Consider the following 17,715-nt stretch of genomic DNA (forward strand, 5'->3'; position numbering starts at 1 on the left):
ATTTTTTGGTAGCGCGCGCGTCATCGCAGCGTCATCTTTAAACGTCCGTGTTGATTGTGAACGCGCGTAAATTTGTTTTTGTGCTGAAGTCTGTCGTTCTGTAACAAGTCAGCATTATTTTACATGAACACAGCAGCATACAGCTATGGACAGATACGTGCTAGTTGTAATAATCAATCTAGAGCCGAAGAGAGATTGCTCTTTCAACGGTAAGAGGCTTTAATGGTGATAAAATAATATGTAATCAATGTAACGTTACGTCCTTTTCAAAAGCTTAGCTTTGACTATCTGTTGCTGTTTTGACACGTATTGATTTTATTTTAGGTGTTGATGAAACAAAAAAAGTGTTTGATAACCTTAAAAGTATTTCTGGCTCGAGTTCAAAACGAGTTCCTCTATTTCCAGGTAGGTTTATTAATTATAACCTAATTTGCCACTCAATTTTCACCCGTTTTAGTGTGAAGTTTGACTTTGTGTTTGTTTAAATCTATTTAGCCTGCTCTCTGAGTGGTAGTCCTGCTCCACAGAGATGGTACTCTGCCATTCAAGCCAGTTATGGTACAACACAGGTAATTAACATATGCATATTTGATTCTTTCACATTAGATTGATTACAAGTCTTATAAATTGGTTGGGACAAACTAGATTACAAAGTGATAATGTAGTAGTGTAGTATAGTATTTTCAAACTGGGGTCCGGGGAACCCCAGGGGATGGAAATGTTCAGAGAAAAGTTGTTTAAAAAGTGTAAAAATAAATGGATTTAAATAAGTTAGTTTTCTTAGTTAATTTTCTTCATACATTAAAATACATAATTTAAAATGGTGTCTCTTGCATAAGGATGATCATATTTGTTTGTCCATGGCATCTAATAGATTGAAAACCCCTGGTATAGTGCATCCGATCATCCGCACACACTCTTTACTGTGTATTATTTCCAGTGGTGCAGCTCAGAGTGGGAGGAACTGTGTTCCCAGCGCAGTGACAGTGAGGAATCAGAGCCGTCTGCCCTAGACCGTTGTGTAGCTGCCCTTCAGGAGCAAGAGGAACAGAGTGTGCTCACAGAGAACCCATCCCATGCAGAGTGAGAGTTCTGATTTATACTGTCGCCCCATAATATCTCAAACAACCTTATAGGACCAAAGAATCAACCATGTTTCACTTATAATTTGAGACCAATCATGAGCTGTTTATCATCTGTTTATCTACATTCGCTTTACTTTATGCCTTAATTTAATCTCTTTGTTTTTTATTTCAATGATGATTGACTAACATGGTAGACTCTTTGAAGAGGCTTCTGAAGGACTTCATCAATTAACAGACAAACTTCCTCATCCAGGTACTATTATTATTTTTTTTACATTAAATGGTTTATAAAGGCATTATACATTTTTGGCATGATGTTACTCCATAGATGCGCTTTTGGAGAGTACATAGTTTTATTGTATTGATGTAATGTTTGTTCTTGATGGCAGGGAAGTCTTTGCTGGATGTTATTGTGCTATGTGTGGGCGAGGAGGCGGGGTTAAAGGATATGTTGCCTGTGATTGGCTCTTTGAAGCACATGAGGGTGTGGCACTCTGCACAGATGGTCATGGTCACTGAACATAGTGCAGGGTAAAATCTAATACTCTTCAGTAATATTCTTCATCACTGTTGTTTTCTTTTAGAAATAATAGGCCTGTCCTCTATATGTATGAGTTTTCTTGTGTATAATGTCTCTGTTTCTCTTGTTTCTGCACTGTAAAGGTGGCAGAAAGCAGCCATGTACTTGGACGCCCGCTTATGTTCTCCATCAGTGATTGAAAGCTGTGTGGATGGGAGGGAGATCTGGAGAGGTGGACTTCACATTAGAGAGAAAAAGGTAGTTCATACTAGTGGTCACGATACTGGAGTTTCTAACTTCGATACGATACCTTGAAAAATATCGATATTCGATACCATTTTCGATACTATGGGGAAAACTGCCATATCTACTGTCATAAAGATATATATTTATTATTATCTAAATTTTTTTAATAATTTGGGTAATTTTGTTGCAATAGGCCTTTATTGCATCACATTAGAACGCCGGAAATAGCCGCGAAAAATTGCTGAAGCAGTGTACTGCGTCTTCCGGTTATTGCGTTCACCATGGCTGCCTGTTGGTTATCACTGGACTAATTCGCTCTCGCATCTCCCAAAAGTTTCTTTTTTTTTTCTTTTTTTTTCTTGATTCCATTTTAATGGTTTAATTAAATTGTTATAACCAATTATTTAAAATGTTATGATTTAAGCAAAGCTTTCTTCAAAGGTTAAACCAAACTTTTATTTTGACGGGTTGCGGTGTAGACCTTTGAGTCTCTCTGTGTTTTCTGATATGACGATAGTTTTTCTCAAATGAAGCCAAAATGCTGCTGAAGTGACTCTCAGAGCGGCTGTGTTGATGAAGTGCATTAAAGGGATACTTCACCGTTTTTTCATATTAAACTATGTTATTCCCTTAACTAACACGAGTTGATACATACCTCTCTCGTCTCAGTGCGTGCACTAAATCGCTGTCTTGCGGCGAAACTTTGTTAGCACTTAGCTTAGTCCAGTTCATTCAATATGGGCCAAGCAGAGAAGCTACCAAACACCTCCACGTTTTCCCTATTTAAATACAGTTACTCGCGTAGTGTAACTCGACCTAGGACGGTGACACAAAACAAAACGTTGCGCTTTTCTAAGCGTGTAAAATGGATAACTATTTTGTATGGCGGAATACCATAGCAAGTGCTTGGAAGCACTTCGACTTCGGCGCAGTAATATCTTCACTCGTGAAAAATCCTCTCACCGGCCCCCGCTCCCTCTAGTGAAGATATTACTGCGCCAAGTCGAAGTGCTGACAAGCACTTGCTTTGGTATTCCGCCATACAAAATAGTTATCCATTTTACACGCTTAGAAAAGTGCATAGTTTTGTTTTGTGTCACCGTCCTAGGTCGAGTTACACTACGCGAGTAACTGTATTTAAATAGGGAAAACGTGGAGATGTTTGGTAGCTTCTCTGCTTGGCCCATATTGAATGAACTGGACTAAGCTAAGTGCTAACAAAGTTTCGCCGCAAGACAGAGCGATTTAGTGCACGCACTGAGACGAGAGAGGTATGTATCAACTCGTGTTAGTTAAGGGAATAACATAGTTTAATATGAATAAACGGTGAAGTAACCCTTTAATGTCCTCATATAGGCTGAAAACATTGCGATTGTCATACCTGCCTCAGTGTGTGTAAATGAATGGCACAGTTTCATTTATCACACAGAGACACACAGAACATGCATGATTCCTATTTAAATAGTCTTTATGCGGTTTAATATTGACAGACACTGGTCTATATCACGATTTTATTTAAGTTTACTGACCTACTTTTCATCTAAAGGGAACTAAGTAACCACCAGAAGTGCGAGTACGCTGCTTGGCGATTTCAAACATTCCGAAACCAGGAAATGAGATAAAGGCCTACAGCTTTAACAGAGCACAGGATGGCTTTATTTGAAACTTTAAATTTACAAAAAAAAAAAAGACAAGTAAAGAGTCAGTAATAAAATAAGAACAAATAAGCATATTGCAAACAATAGCACAAATTAAGACAATAGAATAAAAAGACAAATGAAATAGACACAGCTTTAGATTTTTCAGTGTGGTTTTAACAGTAGTATTCGCCATTCGGATTAGAAATACTACAGAAAAAAAAGTAATCAAATGTAAAATAACACTGGATATTCTTATTTGTAAAAAATAAATACAGATCATTGCTTACAATTAAAGTTACAATTGAAGCTTATTCAGTCAAGAGTAAAGAGTGACTTTTTTTCTCTCTGATTAACATGACAGACAGCAGAAGGAATATTAGGCTGCTGTCACTTTAAGAGCATATGCACGGATCCAATACACTGTTACACAACATGTGTTTTCTTTCTCAACTGTTTACGTTCCAATACTATGTTTTTACCTGAATACTCGCCAAGATGGCATTTTGACATACTTTTGTGTGTATTTGACCATTTAAGCATTATAAGCCACACCAAATAATTTAATTTGGTACTGTTTGAGACTGTCTGAGCTATATGTATCGAAATATCAATATTTTTGACAACACTACTTTATTCTGTTGTACAAATTCTTAGTCCTGTGGTGCCCAAACTTTTGCCTACTAAATCCGGTACTACTACAACTTCTCTTTCTGTTTGTGATGTTAAGTGGCGTCTTAACATGTTCAGCTACATGCTGTCAGAAGCTAATATTTTGAGGCACACAACACACTGTGGTCTCTCTTCATTACCTAGTGATGTACTGGTGAAACCGAAGGCGAGATATGCCTCGTGATATTTCCTTGTTTTGAGGCTATCCACACTGGACATGACAAAGCGAACATTGAAAATCCATTTGTCCTTTTTGTCAGAAAATCCATTTGTCCTTTTTGTCAGAAGTTGCTTGAGCACTTGGAATATGTCAAAAATAGAACGGTTTGCTGTCAATTTTGTCATGTTGCACCGCATAGACAGCGTAGACGGCATCACTAATTATAATGGATTCAATTTACCTTTATCGTGCCGCTCACATTTAGTGTAGACGTTGTTTTGGTAGTTGTGAACTTGTGACCTTTGAAGTAGATTCATCATCTGCTTTACATTTACCTGGCACTGGCTGTCCTTTCACAAACTTGTCCATGCTTAGTGCAGAAGAAGCATGCATCAATCATTCATATTTTTACACGGCTCCCTGCAATACTCAATTCTGATTCTTCAATCGCGCCATCTAGTGGTCTGTTATTGCACGACAACAACCACTGAAACTGATTACAGCCTTCTCAAGCAGGTACTGTGAGTAAATTTGAGGTAATAAAAGGTCAAATTTATGATGTTAAATAAGTGAATTATTTTTGTGTTTAATTATTTACTTATGTGGCATGTAGCTACATAATTAGTGGGATGATTTCGCAGTGGGGTATCACCCTGAAGAGGTTTCTTTTTCGTTTAAAGCTGTATAATAAAATGAAGTGGTTCATGAGGTCAAAACTGAAGTGTGTAATTTCTGTCATTTTAGTCAATATTTCAGTATTGCAGGTGTATTATTGCAGTGGAATTGCAATAATATTGTTTTATTAAATCTGAAATAAAATATAAATATTAGATTAGATTAGAAATAAAATGAGTTGAAGGTGAAGTAATAAAAATACTAAACTAAAACTGCTATTAAAATAATTTAAAGTTAAATGGATATAAAAAAATTATAAAAATACACAACATTATTAAAATTTAAACTAAAATGAAAATATAAAAGTAAAAACTAATTCAAAATATTAATAAATACTATAATAGTATATATGTACTTTTAAAATAATTGTTTTTAATTTAGAAATCTAACTGCTAACTGCCTTCTCATAATTGTCTGAAAATTATCCTGGTATAGAAAAAACTTTAAAGAAAAATACACGGGCAAGAGCAGCTGCAAAATTCCTTCTGTCCAGCAGAGGGCAAACACTTGCAAGAAATAGTCTGTGAGAGAACAGAAACTCTTACTGATTTCTGAAACTATAAAGACAAAGATGGAAAGACTTAGTAAGTCTGGCCAACGTAAAGAAAACATTTTGATTCAGGGATATTCTGAGCAGGGAAATTTTGCCTCTAAGCGGGAAGAGATCTGTTATACAGCAGAGTGTGTGCTTTGGTCAAGGAAAGACATCAGGACCAGTACAGATCTGAGGCTCTGGTTCTATTGGGCCAGCCTGAAGTGAATTATAGGCTTTAATACAGGAAATGAACCTAATTCTGTACAAAGATCATTCATGTTCAGGGTTTTGAGTTTGGATTTCCAATTCATTTAATTTGGATTGTGGCTGCTGGCTGCTCACACTCTGAGAATAACTAAAATCTCCATTAGCTCATGTTTTAGCATTTTCTTAGACTGAAGCATGTGAAGAATTTGTCAATTCCAAGAAAGTGCTTGAGCAAAAATTAGTTTCTCTCACTCTTGTGTTGTAGAAACAGGACAAGTATGGCTGTGAAGTATTGACTCTTCTGAGTGACACTTGTAAGCCTCTCTTCATCTCATACTAAATTGCTTTGTGGTGTTATTCTTAGTTTGTCTCAGAGCTGAAGTTTGAGGGTTTCTGTCTGAGAGCTCTGAGGAGAAATCACTGGAGTGATGCGCTGTATCCTCACACAGACCCGCAATGCCACCCTGATCATAAACTTCAGCATGAGGTGAGCAGCTTCATTTTAGTCCAGATTTGAACGGATTCTTACAATTACTCAGTTTTGTGTGTTTTCAGAATGCTTAAAATGTTTGTGTTTGACACTGATTCAGAATTCTGTTCCAGTCTTGACTCTTGTTTGTAATATTTCACAAATCCACTATACCCCACCAAACAATGCTAAAATGTAGGGACAGCGTGCTGGGCCTCTATTAGCCCAGTTGTCACTATATCTTATGTTCATTGATAACATACATGATTTTTCTGTTTTGTCTTTGAAAACATTAGTTTATCTATGATGTATTGAATGTTGTTGTGACCTATGCTGAGGTTGTTAAAATTGTGAACGTTTCTTAAAGTTTTAGAAACATCAGTAAGAATAGGTTAAAAATGTATCAATTGTATCAAATATCATTCATGATTAACAAGCAAAACTTAATTTTTGAGCCAATAACTAAAGCAGTTTGCGAATAGAAAGGAATAATGTCAAACAAATAAAACATACTGTTTGTAAAGCAGCTTTGTGACTCTTCAGGTGGCACATATTGAGTCAGTACCACCCATAAGAGTTTTTCCACTGTGGGAAATGGGAGTGAGCTCTCATATGAAGCTTTTAATATTTAATATATCAAACAGTCCTAGTGAAGATTGTTTCACAGGATGACTGAAATTATCCAGTGCATTTGTGGCCCTGTGAAAGAGACACTCTAAAGTTTTATGTTTGCTGTTGCCTGCTCTCTCTCTGCATCTCTTACACTCTGGTTCTGTCATAAAAGTGAGAGTGTGGAATGTAATCGTAATGAGTTTTCCACTCTAGACTAATCACAGTGGCATTACTGGGGACGTCAGCTCCTCCAACGGAGCCGATTGCACCCCACAGTCAGTTTACACAGGGCTCGTGCTGTACATTCACTGCCTCTATGATGATTAGTACCATTAACTTTTTTATTTTGCGCCCACAGAACTTATGAGCTTTATTATTGTTATTGGCACCGCAATCTATGTGAAAATGCTGCTCTCCCCTGTATCATAGTGAGTAAGACATTACCTCCCATCTGCCACCACAACCGTACGTCTGATGAGAGATGACAGCACTGAGCTGTTCCAGTAACTAATACTGTAATGTAAATCGGAAGGGTGGAAATACAATTTTTTTAATATATATTTTACATGTTATTGTAGTAATGACAAGTTTTGGATATTCTGGTGAATTAAATACTTAACAAATTATGTACTTTATTTCATTTCATTATTTTCTCATTTTATTTGCTGATCAAAAAGATTTTAAGTCCGCAGTAAAACTAATATTATAAAATGGATTCTGAGCCAAATCCATCATAAAACAGCCAGTTGAATTCTCTATTAAAGGGATGGTTTGGAGTAATTTCAACCTAGGTCCTTTGCACCATGACCTCGAGCCAAACACCCCCCCCATGTAAAAGTCCTGGCAGAAAGCCATGCATAAGGATGTAGTGTAACGACGCCCAGTTCCAGGAATGCACTAATATTTTGTTGGTAGTACCAGTTTGCAACAATTATTAGTTAACACTAAGTTGTCAACACAATACATTTCTGGCTCGAGGTCATGGTGCAAAGGACCCAAGGTGGAAATTACTCCAAACCATCCCTTTAATACAAAGAGTTGTGATGCTGCTTGGATGTCATAAAAAACGAAACCGTTTTGGTTTGTATTTTCATATGCATAATGTTTCTTCCTCGCTCCGACATTGTAATGGCACTTTTCCACTGCATGGTATGGCTCGGTTCGGTTCGACTCGGCGCGGAACGGTTCGGCTCGCTTTGCTTTTCCACTGCGTGGCACGACTCGGCTCGGTACGGCACGGTTCGGTTCGCTTTAGCTCGGTTGCTTTTCCACTGCAGTTAGTACCGCTTCAAAGTGGGTGGGACTGATCGTTATAGTTGCCGTCTCTACTGCCATGACATCATCATATTAAATGCGAATTTTTCATTCCGTGTTTCCCCATCCACTCCTCGGCAACCAACGAGAGGAACGTCTGCACCTCGTCCACTGACCACGATTCAGCCATTTCTTTTTTTTAAGTTTATACTCTTTTTTTTTTTTTTTTTTTTGCAAATACTTTTAAAACAGGCGCTACAGCGTTGGCTGTTGTCTACTGGCTATTTAAATCTAGCGGGTTTAGTGTCTCGTGTTGTAAATACAATGACGCTGGTAGTGATGATTCTGTCGACCAATCAGTGATCTGCAGTGTTTTCACGTCACATTTTAGTATCGGTACGGTACGCTTGGAACCTCAACAGAGGTGGTACCATTTAAAGCGAGCCGTACCGTACCATGCAGTGGAAAAGCGCCAAAGCGTGCCGTACCGAACCGAGCCGTACCGTACCATGCAGTGGAAAAGCGCCATAAGTAACGTAAAGCAGACCTGGCCATGTCAAATATATCCACCATGGTAGACCTTTTTAACTGGCTCATAATTGTTAACATGATGTTATCATCACCTTCCTTTCCTTTTAATCTCATAACTCTTAAGCGATTTGGAATAGTATTTTTAAGACTACTTAAAATGTAGCTTTGAACTAATTTCACCATGTTGCGTCGTGCTTGTCTTTTTTGTGGGCCCAGAACTACTGAATAATGGAGCAGATCTCTTCAGATTGACTTCCTCTTTCTTTGCTCGGCTTCTCTTGTATGGAAGCTGAAAGAGCTGATAAAGAGTTAGAAACGTTGCCAACTCCCTCTCTGCCTCTCATTTTCCAGCCCAAAAGCCCTGGTTTAGTCCTGCCTGAGCACAAAGCTGATCTTGTTTCAACACTCAGGGGCACAAGCACCCAGCGGCCCCAAAACAGCTTTAACTGTTACTCCCCTAATGGCAAATAAACCGTAAAGAGCCGTTCTTGTTTCTTTTCATTTGCCAGCTGCTGTCACAGCCAGTAACACTTTAATCTGTTGGTCACACAGCCCTTTGCTTGGTTGAAACTGCTTGGTCATCTAATATTTTTTCCTTTCTTTCTGCTTTTCCTTTGTTTTGAATAATGCATTACTGATCTGACAATCTACAATCCCTAGCACATGCTGGTGTATAATGTTTTTTTATTTATTCATTTCTTTTTTTTTAAAACTGTGACTCTGCTGCAGCTTCCAAAGACACAAAATGTTAATTTCTCTCTGAACATAAATATTTTACAACTCTAAGTTGCATTTCTGGTTTTTGTGTGTTTTAGGTATTTCAGTGTTACCAGCCTTTGTTGGAACTGATTCAGCTGGTCAGAGTCACAGATCTCCCGATTCTCCTCCATTCCAGCACAGAGTTTGAACTGTATCTTTCCCAAAAGACAAAAGGCTCCATAAGTGTCCATAAGTGTCCATAAGTGTCAATTTTAGTGCATTTTATCCATAAGCCTTGCAGTCAGTTGGAGGATGCAAAGATGGCTGACACTCCTTAAAAGTATCTCTTACCAATACACATAACTCTAACTGCACAAAAGACAACAAAATATAATTTGAATATTTCTTTCTTTCAGATGTGTAATGATTTGCCTCTACAAAGGTTAATTCAAATTACTGTACGGATGCCAGGGAATACCTAAAGTCTTCTCATATGCGTAAATGAACTAATCAGAATGAATATCATTTATCTCAAAAATGCATCTGAAAAATACGTCATTAATTTGCCTCTCGGTTTAAATAACCAATTATATTTATTTATTAGAGGTGGTTCCTGTATATGGTACTGCATGATTTATTCCAATGAATGCTTTATTTATAAGAATTTGGTTGATGTTCGGAAAGCCTTAAAAATGAATGATGCGTAATAATCTGTTTCACATTATGCAATCTTTATTCATCTTTAAATAAAATCTTTATTAATTGTTAATCTTTCAAATGTAAGGGCTTAGTATACTTACAGTATATATAATTTATTCGACCTCTCGCCGGCCTCATTGTCCAATCACACATCATAGCAACCGTTACTATGTGAGCAGTTCCGACAAACATTCTCCCAGCAAGATGGTGAAGCGGTGCGCCCACGACGTTTGTAAATATGTGGAATAAGGGCTGCCTCCGACAAAAAAACATTTTCTAGTCGACTATAGTTATTCATTTAAGCCATTAGTGGACACATCGCCCTTTTATATTAATTGAATTACTTTAATACAGGATAATGAGCGTTTACGTAATATAGCCGCACTCAAGCGCACGCAGAAAGCTTGCCACAAAGAACCGGTAAAAGTAATTTGGGGTCAGTAAGATTTTTAAAAGAAATTAAGAAAAGTAATAGGCAAGGATGCATTCAATTGATCAAAAGTGACAGTATAGACATTTATAACGTTAGAAAAGCTTTCTATTTCAGAAAACTCTGAAAATTTCTATTCATCAAAGAATCCTGAAGAAGAAAAAAAACAGTTTTCTACATTGATAATCAGAAATATTTATTGAGCAGTAAATCAGCGTATTATTCCCTCAGGTAGGTTGCACATTTTCTTGCGTGGGTGGATGTTGGAATCAATAACGTTGTTTGCATTCGCCTAAACTGATTTGCCGAAATCAAAATGCTGACATTGAAAGTCCCGCTCGGAGCGGCAAATCAAACAATGATTTGTCCCTAAATAATGATATATTATATCATAATATATTATATATTATTATTATTATTATTGATAGGATGATAACAGGTCTCGTGATCAGCACTGCTGCTGTATCAGTCAGTGGTTAGATCAGCTTTGCAGTAAAAAAAAAAAAAAAAAAAAACAGGACAAGGGAGATATAAATTATGCATTATTAATTATGACAAATAAATTATGCCCAAAATACGGGACATTTGGCAACCCTAACGTTAGTTTTTTCCCTTCCCCAAGGCAAGAACAAAGCACATAACGTTAGCAGGGCTGAACTGGAACAAAAAAAAAAATAATCTAATTTGCTAATAAAAATGAGCAAAATATAGCTAACAGCTCAGATAACTGCGATTGTCTGCAACAAATCGGACAAATCAAGACAGAAGAAGAGGTCTACGATGCCTACGGATGCTGGTTGATCACAAACTTGCAAGTGTGTTTATGTCGATTGCGTGGGTATTAGAGATTTTTTTTTGCGATTGTCATGGGGTTTCTCAGATTTCGCTTGAGACCGGTAAGCCTCGATAGTAGTCGTGTCTCGTTCATTGCGTGTTTTTATATTTTGAATATATCCCTCCACTGCATACTGTAACCACTTTTGCCTCGATCTGGAGGATATCGTGGAGGTATTGCTCAAAAAAAGGTCACTGACACGCACGGGTATACCTCTTCCCGTCATGGCAGTCTGTCGCGCTGGTCGTGTTTGACCATTTGTTTGTCGGACGTAGCAACAGTAACTAAGGGGGGCGGGGCTCGGCGAAAGGCTAATTGATCAAAAGGGACAGTAAAGACATTTATAATGTTACGAAAGATTTCTATTTCAGATAATTGCTGTTCTTGTCAACTTTCAATGAAAGAACCCTGAAATAAAAATAAAATGCACCATGGTTTCTACAAAAATATCATGCAGCACAGCTGTTTTCAACATTGATAATAAGAAATTAGCCATTTACTAACTGCACCAAGCTTCTCTCAATGTCACGCTGTTGAGATGGCATGTTCCTCGTGACTGTTTACTGTAAACTGGCTGTCATTTTCCTCTGTATTGTTTCACACCTTGACGTGCTTCCACAGTGGATTGGCTTCCAAATCTGTCAAAGCTAAGCTACTCTTGGACCAGCTGTGCACATTGCGAGGAGAGGTAGGCCGTCTCCAACACTATTATCACCAATTATTGTCTTCAGGCCAGATATATACTCTCCCCGATTGAGATGTAGCCAAAGCTGTCAAAGTCCTTTGAGACTGATGGTCGGATATTGATAACTTGCAACCAACAACATATTTCCCATAGCTGGAACACTGGGGTGACAATGATAAGTAATGTCTCCTGTTGCAGGTGGGAGCTTTGTTTTCTCTGTCCTGCGTGATAAGCACTGAGACTTTCCCAGCAGCCTCCCAGCTCAGCTCCTGTAAATGGAGAGACTTCATGTCCAAACGTCCCAAGGACTTACCTGGTATGAGCAATGTTTAATAAAAACAGCCTTACACTTTGTTCTTAAGGCTTTTAATATGTATAATTGTACCATGCACATGTGAATGTGCCGACCAGTGCTCACATAACACTTTGTTAAATTATATACTGACATTTATATTCTGCAGTTACCTACATTTATTCCTGTGTATTTGCTAGTGTGCTATTAACTCTTCATCCTTCCAGTGCCTAATGTGGAGGTAAAAGGTGAGAGAGGCCACTACCTCTTCTTGGTGCAGGGGGCGGAGTCAGGAGGCTGCACAGCTCGCATGATACACACGGCCAATCAGATCAATGGAGCCGCTGCCCTGGCAACACTCAATGCCCTCATCAGGGAAAAAGTTCCGCCTTCCTCAGGTATGATCACCAATCTTTTAAATGCACAGCCGATGTCAGTATGAATATGCACAAATGCAATAGTACGCCTTTGAGCATAGTTATAAATCAATGTGTACTCTTGATTGAGAAAACTAATATGGTTCTTCTAAAGTAAGTTGGACCCCTTGGCATTCAAGAACCGCATTTATTAGAGTCAAATTAAACCCCATACAACAGTCTCATCTATCACAGCAGCAGCTGAGGCCACCTGGACGACACTAAGAAAGATGACACAGAGGAGACATTATGCTCCACTAAGACCAGAACTGCAATTTTCATAAATGTAGAACACATTACTTTTTCTCATTAGTATGATTTTTGAAAACACTGGATTGAAAAGAGCACAGCCACAGACTTATAGTCTTGTTTTCCATATAAACACAAATAAACCACCATGTTTCTGTCAAAAACAGTAGTTTGGTATACAAGGCTTCAGACCTTATCAAGTCCATATTTTATTCGATAGAGCAAACGAGGACATTTGGTCCTGGACAAATTTCCAATTAAACAAACTCTGGAATACTGGAATATGATAAGGATGTAGGACATTTTTGGTATGCCTGTCTCCTCCTAAAAGATATTTTTTTCCCCTAGCTTTTTCCCACTTTCCCTTTTTGCAGTATAATGAAATTTGAACACTCAAACACATGGTTATTTCATATAAAGTATCATTCTTGCACTGTCCGTGTCTTCTCATTGATTAACATCTATTCTTAACTCATGTTAAAAGGTGGTTTGTGGTTCACTACTACTCTTAATAGCTCTTTGTACAGCGAGAATGGCTGTATTTAAGACCACCGCTGGAGACCTTTGTTGGGGTAAATTACTGCTCTTGAGATCAGAGAATGCGTGGGTTTGCTCAGAACCTCCTGTGGAGCTCAGAAACTTGTGCCAGATCCATAATTCAATCTTGCTTGATAACTAAAGACCACAGACTTTGGGCAAGAGGTTGTTTTGAAGAAAAAAATGGAACAAAAAAGGGATGTTCAGCTCATACAGGAGCTTTTCTGAGAAAGTGCATTGTGATGAGCACTTCAGGAAACCCCTCAGGTGTGTGTGCTCTTTGGGTGGTTTCTATAAGCAGCTTGCCACAAGCCAGTCAGATTAAAATATAATCAGTGCTTTTTTGGGGGTAATTTTTAGGTCTTAGTTCCATAAATTTAACAAGGTATTAAGCATCTAAATTTAACAAAGTATTAAGCATCTTAGAGTGCCAATAAAAGTGTTACAATTTAACCAATTAAGGAGGATTTTACAATTTAAGGTTTAAAAAATGAGCTAATACATAATTTGCATGCTTTTTAAGTCGGAAATTTTATTTTCAGGTCTATACTTGAAAAGTGTGTTCAAATCTTGTTTGAGCCATTTTTTACACTTCTGTTTAAACTATGCTTTTAATTCTGGGGGGAAAAAAGTGATGAATCCACTAATTCAGAACTATATGTGTAATCCACTAATGCATAGCCATTATACAAAGTCAAAGCCATTAAATCAATTGAAGAGTTTATGCTGGTAATTTTTATATTTCATACAAGTATTTATAGTGATTCTCGCTTCCGGTGTTGTGCTGAATTTCGGCTCCCTGCCAAATTATTACCCCCCTCGTTGAAGTCAGTACCTGACTGCCTAATCCTAACCCCAACCCTAATCCTAACCCCTCCCCCACAGCTAATCCTAAACCTACCAATGCTAGGGAGGTAATAATTTGGCGGGGGTCGAAATGCGGCACAACACCTGCTTCTTCCTGCCTCTTCAGCCATCGTGACATTCTCCGCCGACCACAATACATCCACCGTGGATCCTGCCGGAACTTCTCGTACAATAACTCTAATTCCATCAGCTCCTTTTGGTCTACTGGTCCCCGCAAACCCCACAGCATAGAGAGAAAGGTTGACCATAGTGTTCTAGCTCCACTGCTAGCTGACTCCGCTGTTACATCTAAAGGATTCAGATTTGCACTCTTTAATGTCCGATCTCTCTCTCTAATAAAACCCTTTTAAACGCGGACATCATCGTGGATTCAAAACTTGACTTTCTGTGTCTTACTGAGACTTGGCAACAACCCGAGGATTATTTCCACCTCAACCATGCATTGCCTTCGGGGTTTGTTTACACCTGCAAACCACGCCTCTCCAGAAAAGGTGGTGGTCTCGCTCTAATCTATCGCGAGAAACTTAAAGTCTCGCCAGTCTCAGTCACAAAGCCGTCCTCATTTTTAAATCCTGACTGTTCAACTAAACGGTCATACTCCAACCCTTATTGTGTCTATTTACCTTTCCTTCAAGACCCTCTGCAGTTTTTATTAGTGAACTTGCTGCCATTTTATCCGATTTATGTGTATTGTGTCCCAATGTCATTTTAATGGGTGACTTTAATATCCATTGTGATAAACAAACTGACACTTGTACTAAAGATTTTATATCTGTTTTAGATAGTTTTGGCCTTACTCAGTACATTCATTTCCCAACTCATAATAAAGGCCATGTTTTAGATTTAGTCTGTTGCCTAGGAGTGACACAATGCAATTTTAATTCCACAGAGCTTCCCATCTCAGACCATAAAATGGTTTTCTTTGATATTATTCTGCCACTCCCAAATTTAAACTTGAAGCGCTCCATATTCCGCAATATTAAAAACATTAACCCAGATGATCTTAATAGATGTTAATACCTCTGTTTGTTCTACACCCTCTTCACTTTGTACTGCTAACCTGGTGGATCATTACAATTACTGTTTATCCGATTCACTTAATTCCTTAGCTCCCTTAAACTCGTACAGTCACATTTACTAGGTCTTCTCAATGGTACACCCCTGAACTCCGACATATGAAAATGATGGGTCAACGACTTGAGAGACTATCAAAGAAAACTGGTTTAACCATTCACCAACAAATGTATACTGCTTATCTTCTTTAATATAAAAGTGCATTGACTGCTGCTAAATCCTATTTTTATTCTGACAATATCAGTACCAATGAAACAACAATCGGACTTTATTTTTCACTATCAACAATTTACTTAAACCTGTAGACATTGGAAATCACCTCACCTCCACAGCTCAGTGTAACACATTTTTGGAATTTTTTTAGTACAAAAATGACCAATATTCACCACCAGTTGAAATCTTCTGCCTCCGCATACAGCTGTCCACCCTTGACTACCACACTGGTTCCACCATTCTCCATTCTATCAACTTTCCAGCTTCCATAAGTCAAAGAAATCACTATACTCATCACTAAGTACAAGAATTCTTCCTGTCTGCTTGATCCCATCTCTACCACCCTGGTTAGAAGCTGTCAGCACTCTATCTTACCGATCATAACGTCTATAATTAACTCCTCTCTACTTCCACTGTTCCTACATCTCTCAAAATTGCTTCTGTCACCCCGATTCTGAAGAAACCTGGTTTGGATCCTAATGACCCAAATAACTATCGCCCCATCTCCAACCTCCCATTCATTACCAAACTTTTGGAACTGATTATAGCGACCCAACTTCAAGCCCACCTGCACAACAATAACCTCTACGAACCTTTTCAGTCTGGTTTCCGCCACAATCACAGCACTGAAACAGCCCTGGTAAAAATCACAAATGATCTCCTACTTGCAGCTGACACAGTGACCTTTTGTCCATTCTGGTTCTTCTCGACCTCACTGCAGCCTTTGACACCATCTCTCATACAATTATTTTGGAACGTCTGGCTGCCATCGGGATCGCTAACAATGCACTAATCTGGTTCAGGTCATATCTACATAATAGAAAACAGTTCATTCAGGGAAAAATGTCACATCAAAATCTACAACAGTCACCCATGGTGTTCCTCAGGGCTCAGTGCTGGGACCACTGCTTTTTATCATCTATATATTACCTCTCAGCAACATTCTCCGTTCCTTTGGGTTCAATTTTCATTGTTACGCCAACGATATACAACTATATCTCTCCACAAAACCTAACGCCTCTCTTCCCCCCTCCACTCTCACCTCCTGTCCGCAAGCTATCAGCAACTGGATGTCAATCAATCTTCTCAAACTCAATGGAAATAAAAGTGAGGTTCTCCTCATGGGTTCAAAGGCCACTCTCTCCAAAAGTCACCCATTTACTATATCAGTTGATGGCTCTCCGATTCCCACCTCCTCCCAAGTCAAAAGTCTCGGTGTCATTCTAGACAGTACACTTTCCTTTGGCCCTCACATCAGCAATATCACTAGGCCCCTCCCTCTCACAACACAATACACAGATCCTTGTTCATGCCCTGATCACATCCCGCATTGACTACTGCAACGCCCTCATTGGCTCCTCAAATAAACTTCTCCATCGCCTCCAATCCATTCAGAACTTGGCAGCTCGGATTATTACCTGCACCAGATCAACTGACCACATCACACCGCTTCTTACTCAGCTCCACTGGCTTCCTGTTCCTCACCGGATCAACTACAAAATTCTTCTGCTTACCTTCAGAGCCCACCATTACCCTATCCCCTCATACCTCTCAGACCTGCTTCTTCCCTATAATCCTCCTCAAACACTTCGTTCCTCCACAGCCAACAAATAAAATGTATTATTATTATTATTATTTATTCAAATATGCGTCTCAATTTTAATTTTAATTTAAATTTTATGGTGGTTAATATAGTATTTGACATGGTAATAACAGTAACTTTAAAAAAGCTCTAAATAGTTGCGTATTCACATGTTGCTAAGAAGACATTATTAATCAAATACAAAGTTGTTTTAATTGAATATTAAGTTATGAATGTTTTATAAGCTTAAGTTCCACTTGGTCAAAACTGACCCGGGAATGCAAAAGGTGAAGATTGTGAATTCATTGGGGTTAATAAAATGTAGTCTGAATTGTTCTAAAGAAAAAGTACCATTTGAAATAAATCAGTCTGCAGTTCTCCACATCTGTGTCCTAATCTGGCATGACAGAACGCAACAAGTAATAAAAAGATTTTTCCTAACCAGCTTTGATTGTGATGAGGGACAGGATACTTTGTAGATAGTTGGCTTTCTGTTTCTCCTTTGTCATGCTCAGTAGCATTACCCACAGTGAA

At 38.4% G+C, this 17,715-nt stretch overlaps 1 protein-coding gene across 2 annotated transcripts in view; it reads left to right on the forward strand.

Moving 5' to 3' along the window:
* The first annotated feature begins 31 nt into the window (after positions 1–31).
* Positions 32–17,715, forward strand: part of mtbp (MDM2 binding protein) — a 35,740-nt gene continuing 18,056 nt past the window's right edge. For both annotated transcript variants that reach the window (XM_082149981.1, XM_082149982.1), the window contains exons 1-12: positions 32–209; positions 325–405; positions 496–569; positions 941–1,083; positions 1,280–1,338; positions 1,475–1,616; positions 1,749–1,863; positions 6,102–6,224; positions 9,419–9,513; positions 11,888–11,954; positions 12,150–12,267; positions 12,471–12,641. In XM_082149981.1, coding sequence (XP_082006107.1) covers positions 146–209; positions 325–405; positions 496–569; positions 941–1,083; positions 1,280–1,338; positions 1,475–1,616; positions 1,749–1,863; positions 6,102–6,224; positions 9,419–9,513; positions 11,888–11,954; positions 12,150–12,267; positions 12,471–12,641 — 1,252 coding nt within the window. In that variant the 5' untranslated portion in view covers positions 32–145. The remainder of the gene's footprint in view (positions 210–324; positions 406–495; positions 570–940; positions 1,084–1,279; positions 1,339–1,474; positions 1,617–1,748; positions 1,864–6,101; positions 6,225–9,418; positions 9,514–11,887; positions 11,955–12,149; positions 12,268–12,470; positions 12,642–17,715) is intronic.

This window comes from Leuciscus leuciscus (assembly GCF_965113295.1).
Source record: "Leuciscus leuciscus genome assembly, chromosome: 20".
Lineage (NCBI taxonomy): Eukaryota > Metazoa > Chordata > Actinopteri > Cypriniformes > Leuciscidae > Leuciscus > Leuciscus leuciscus.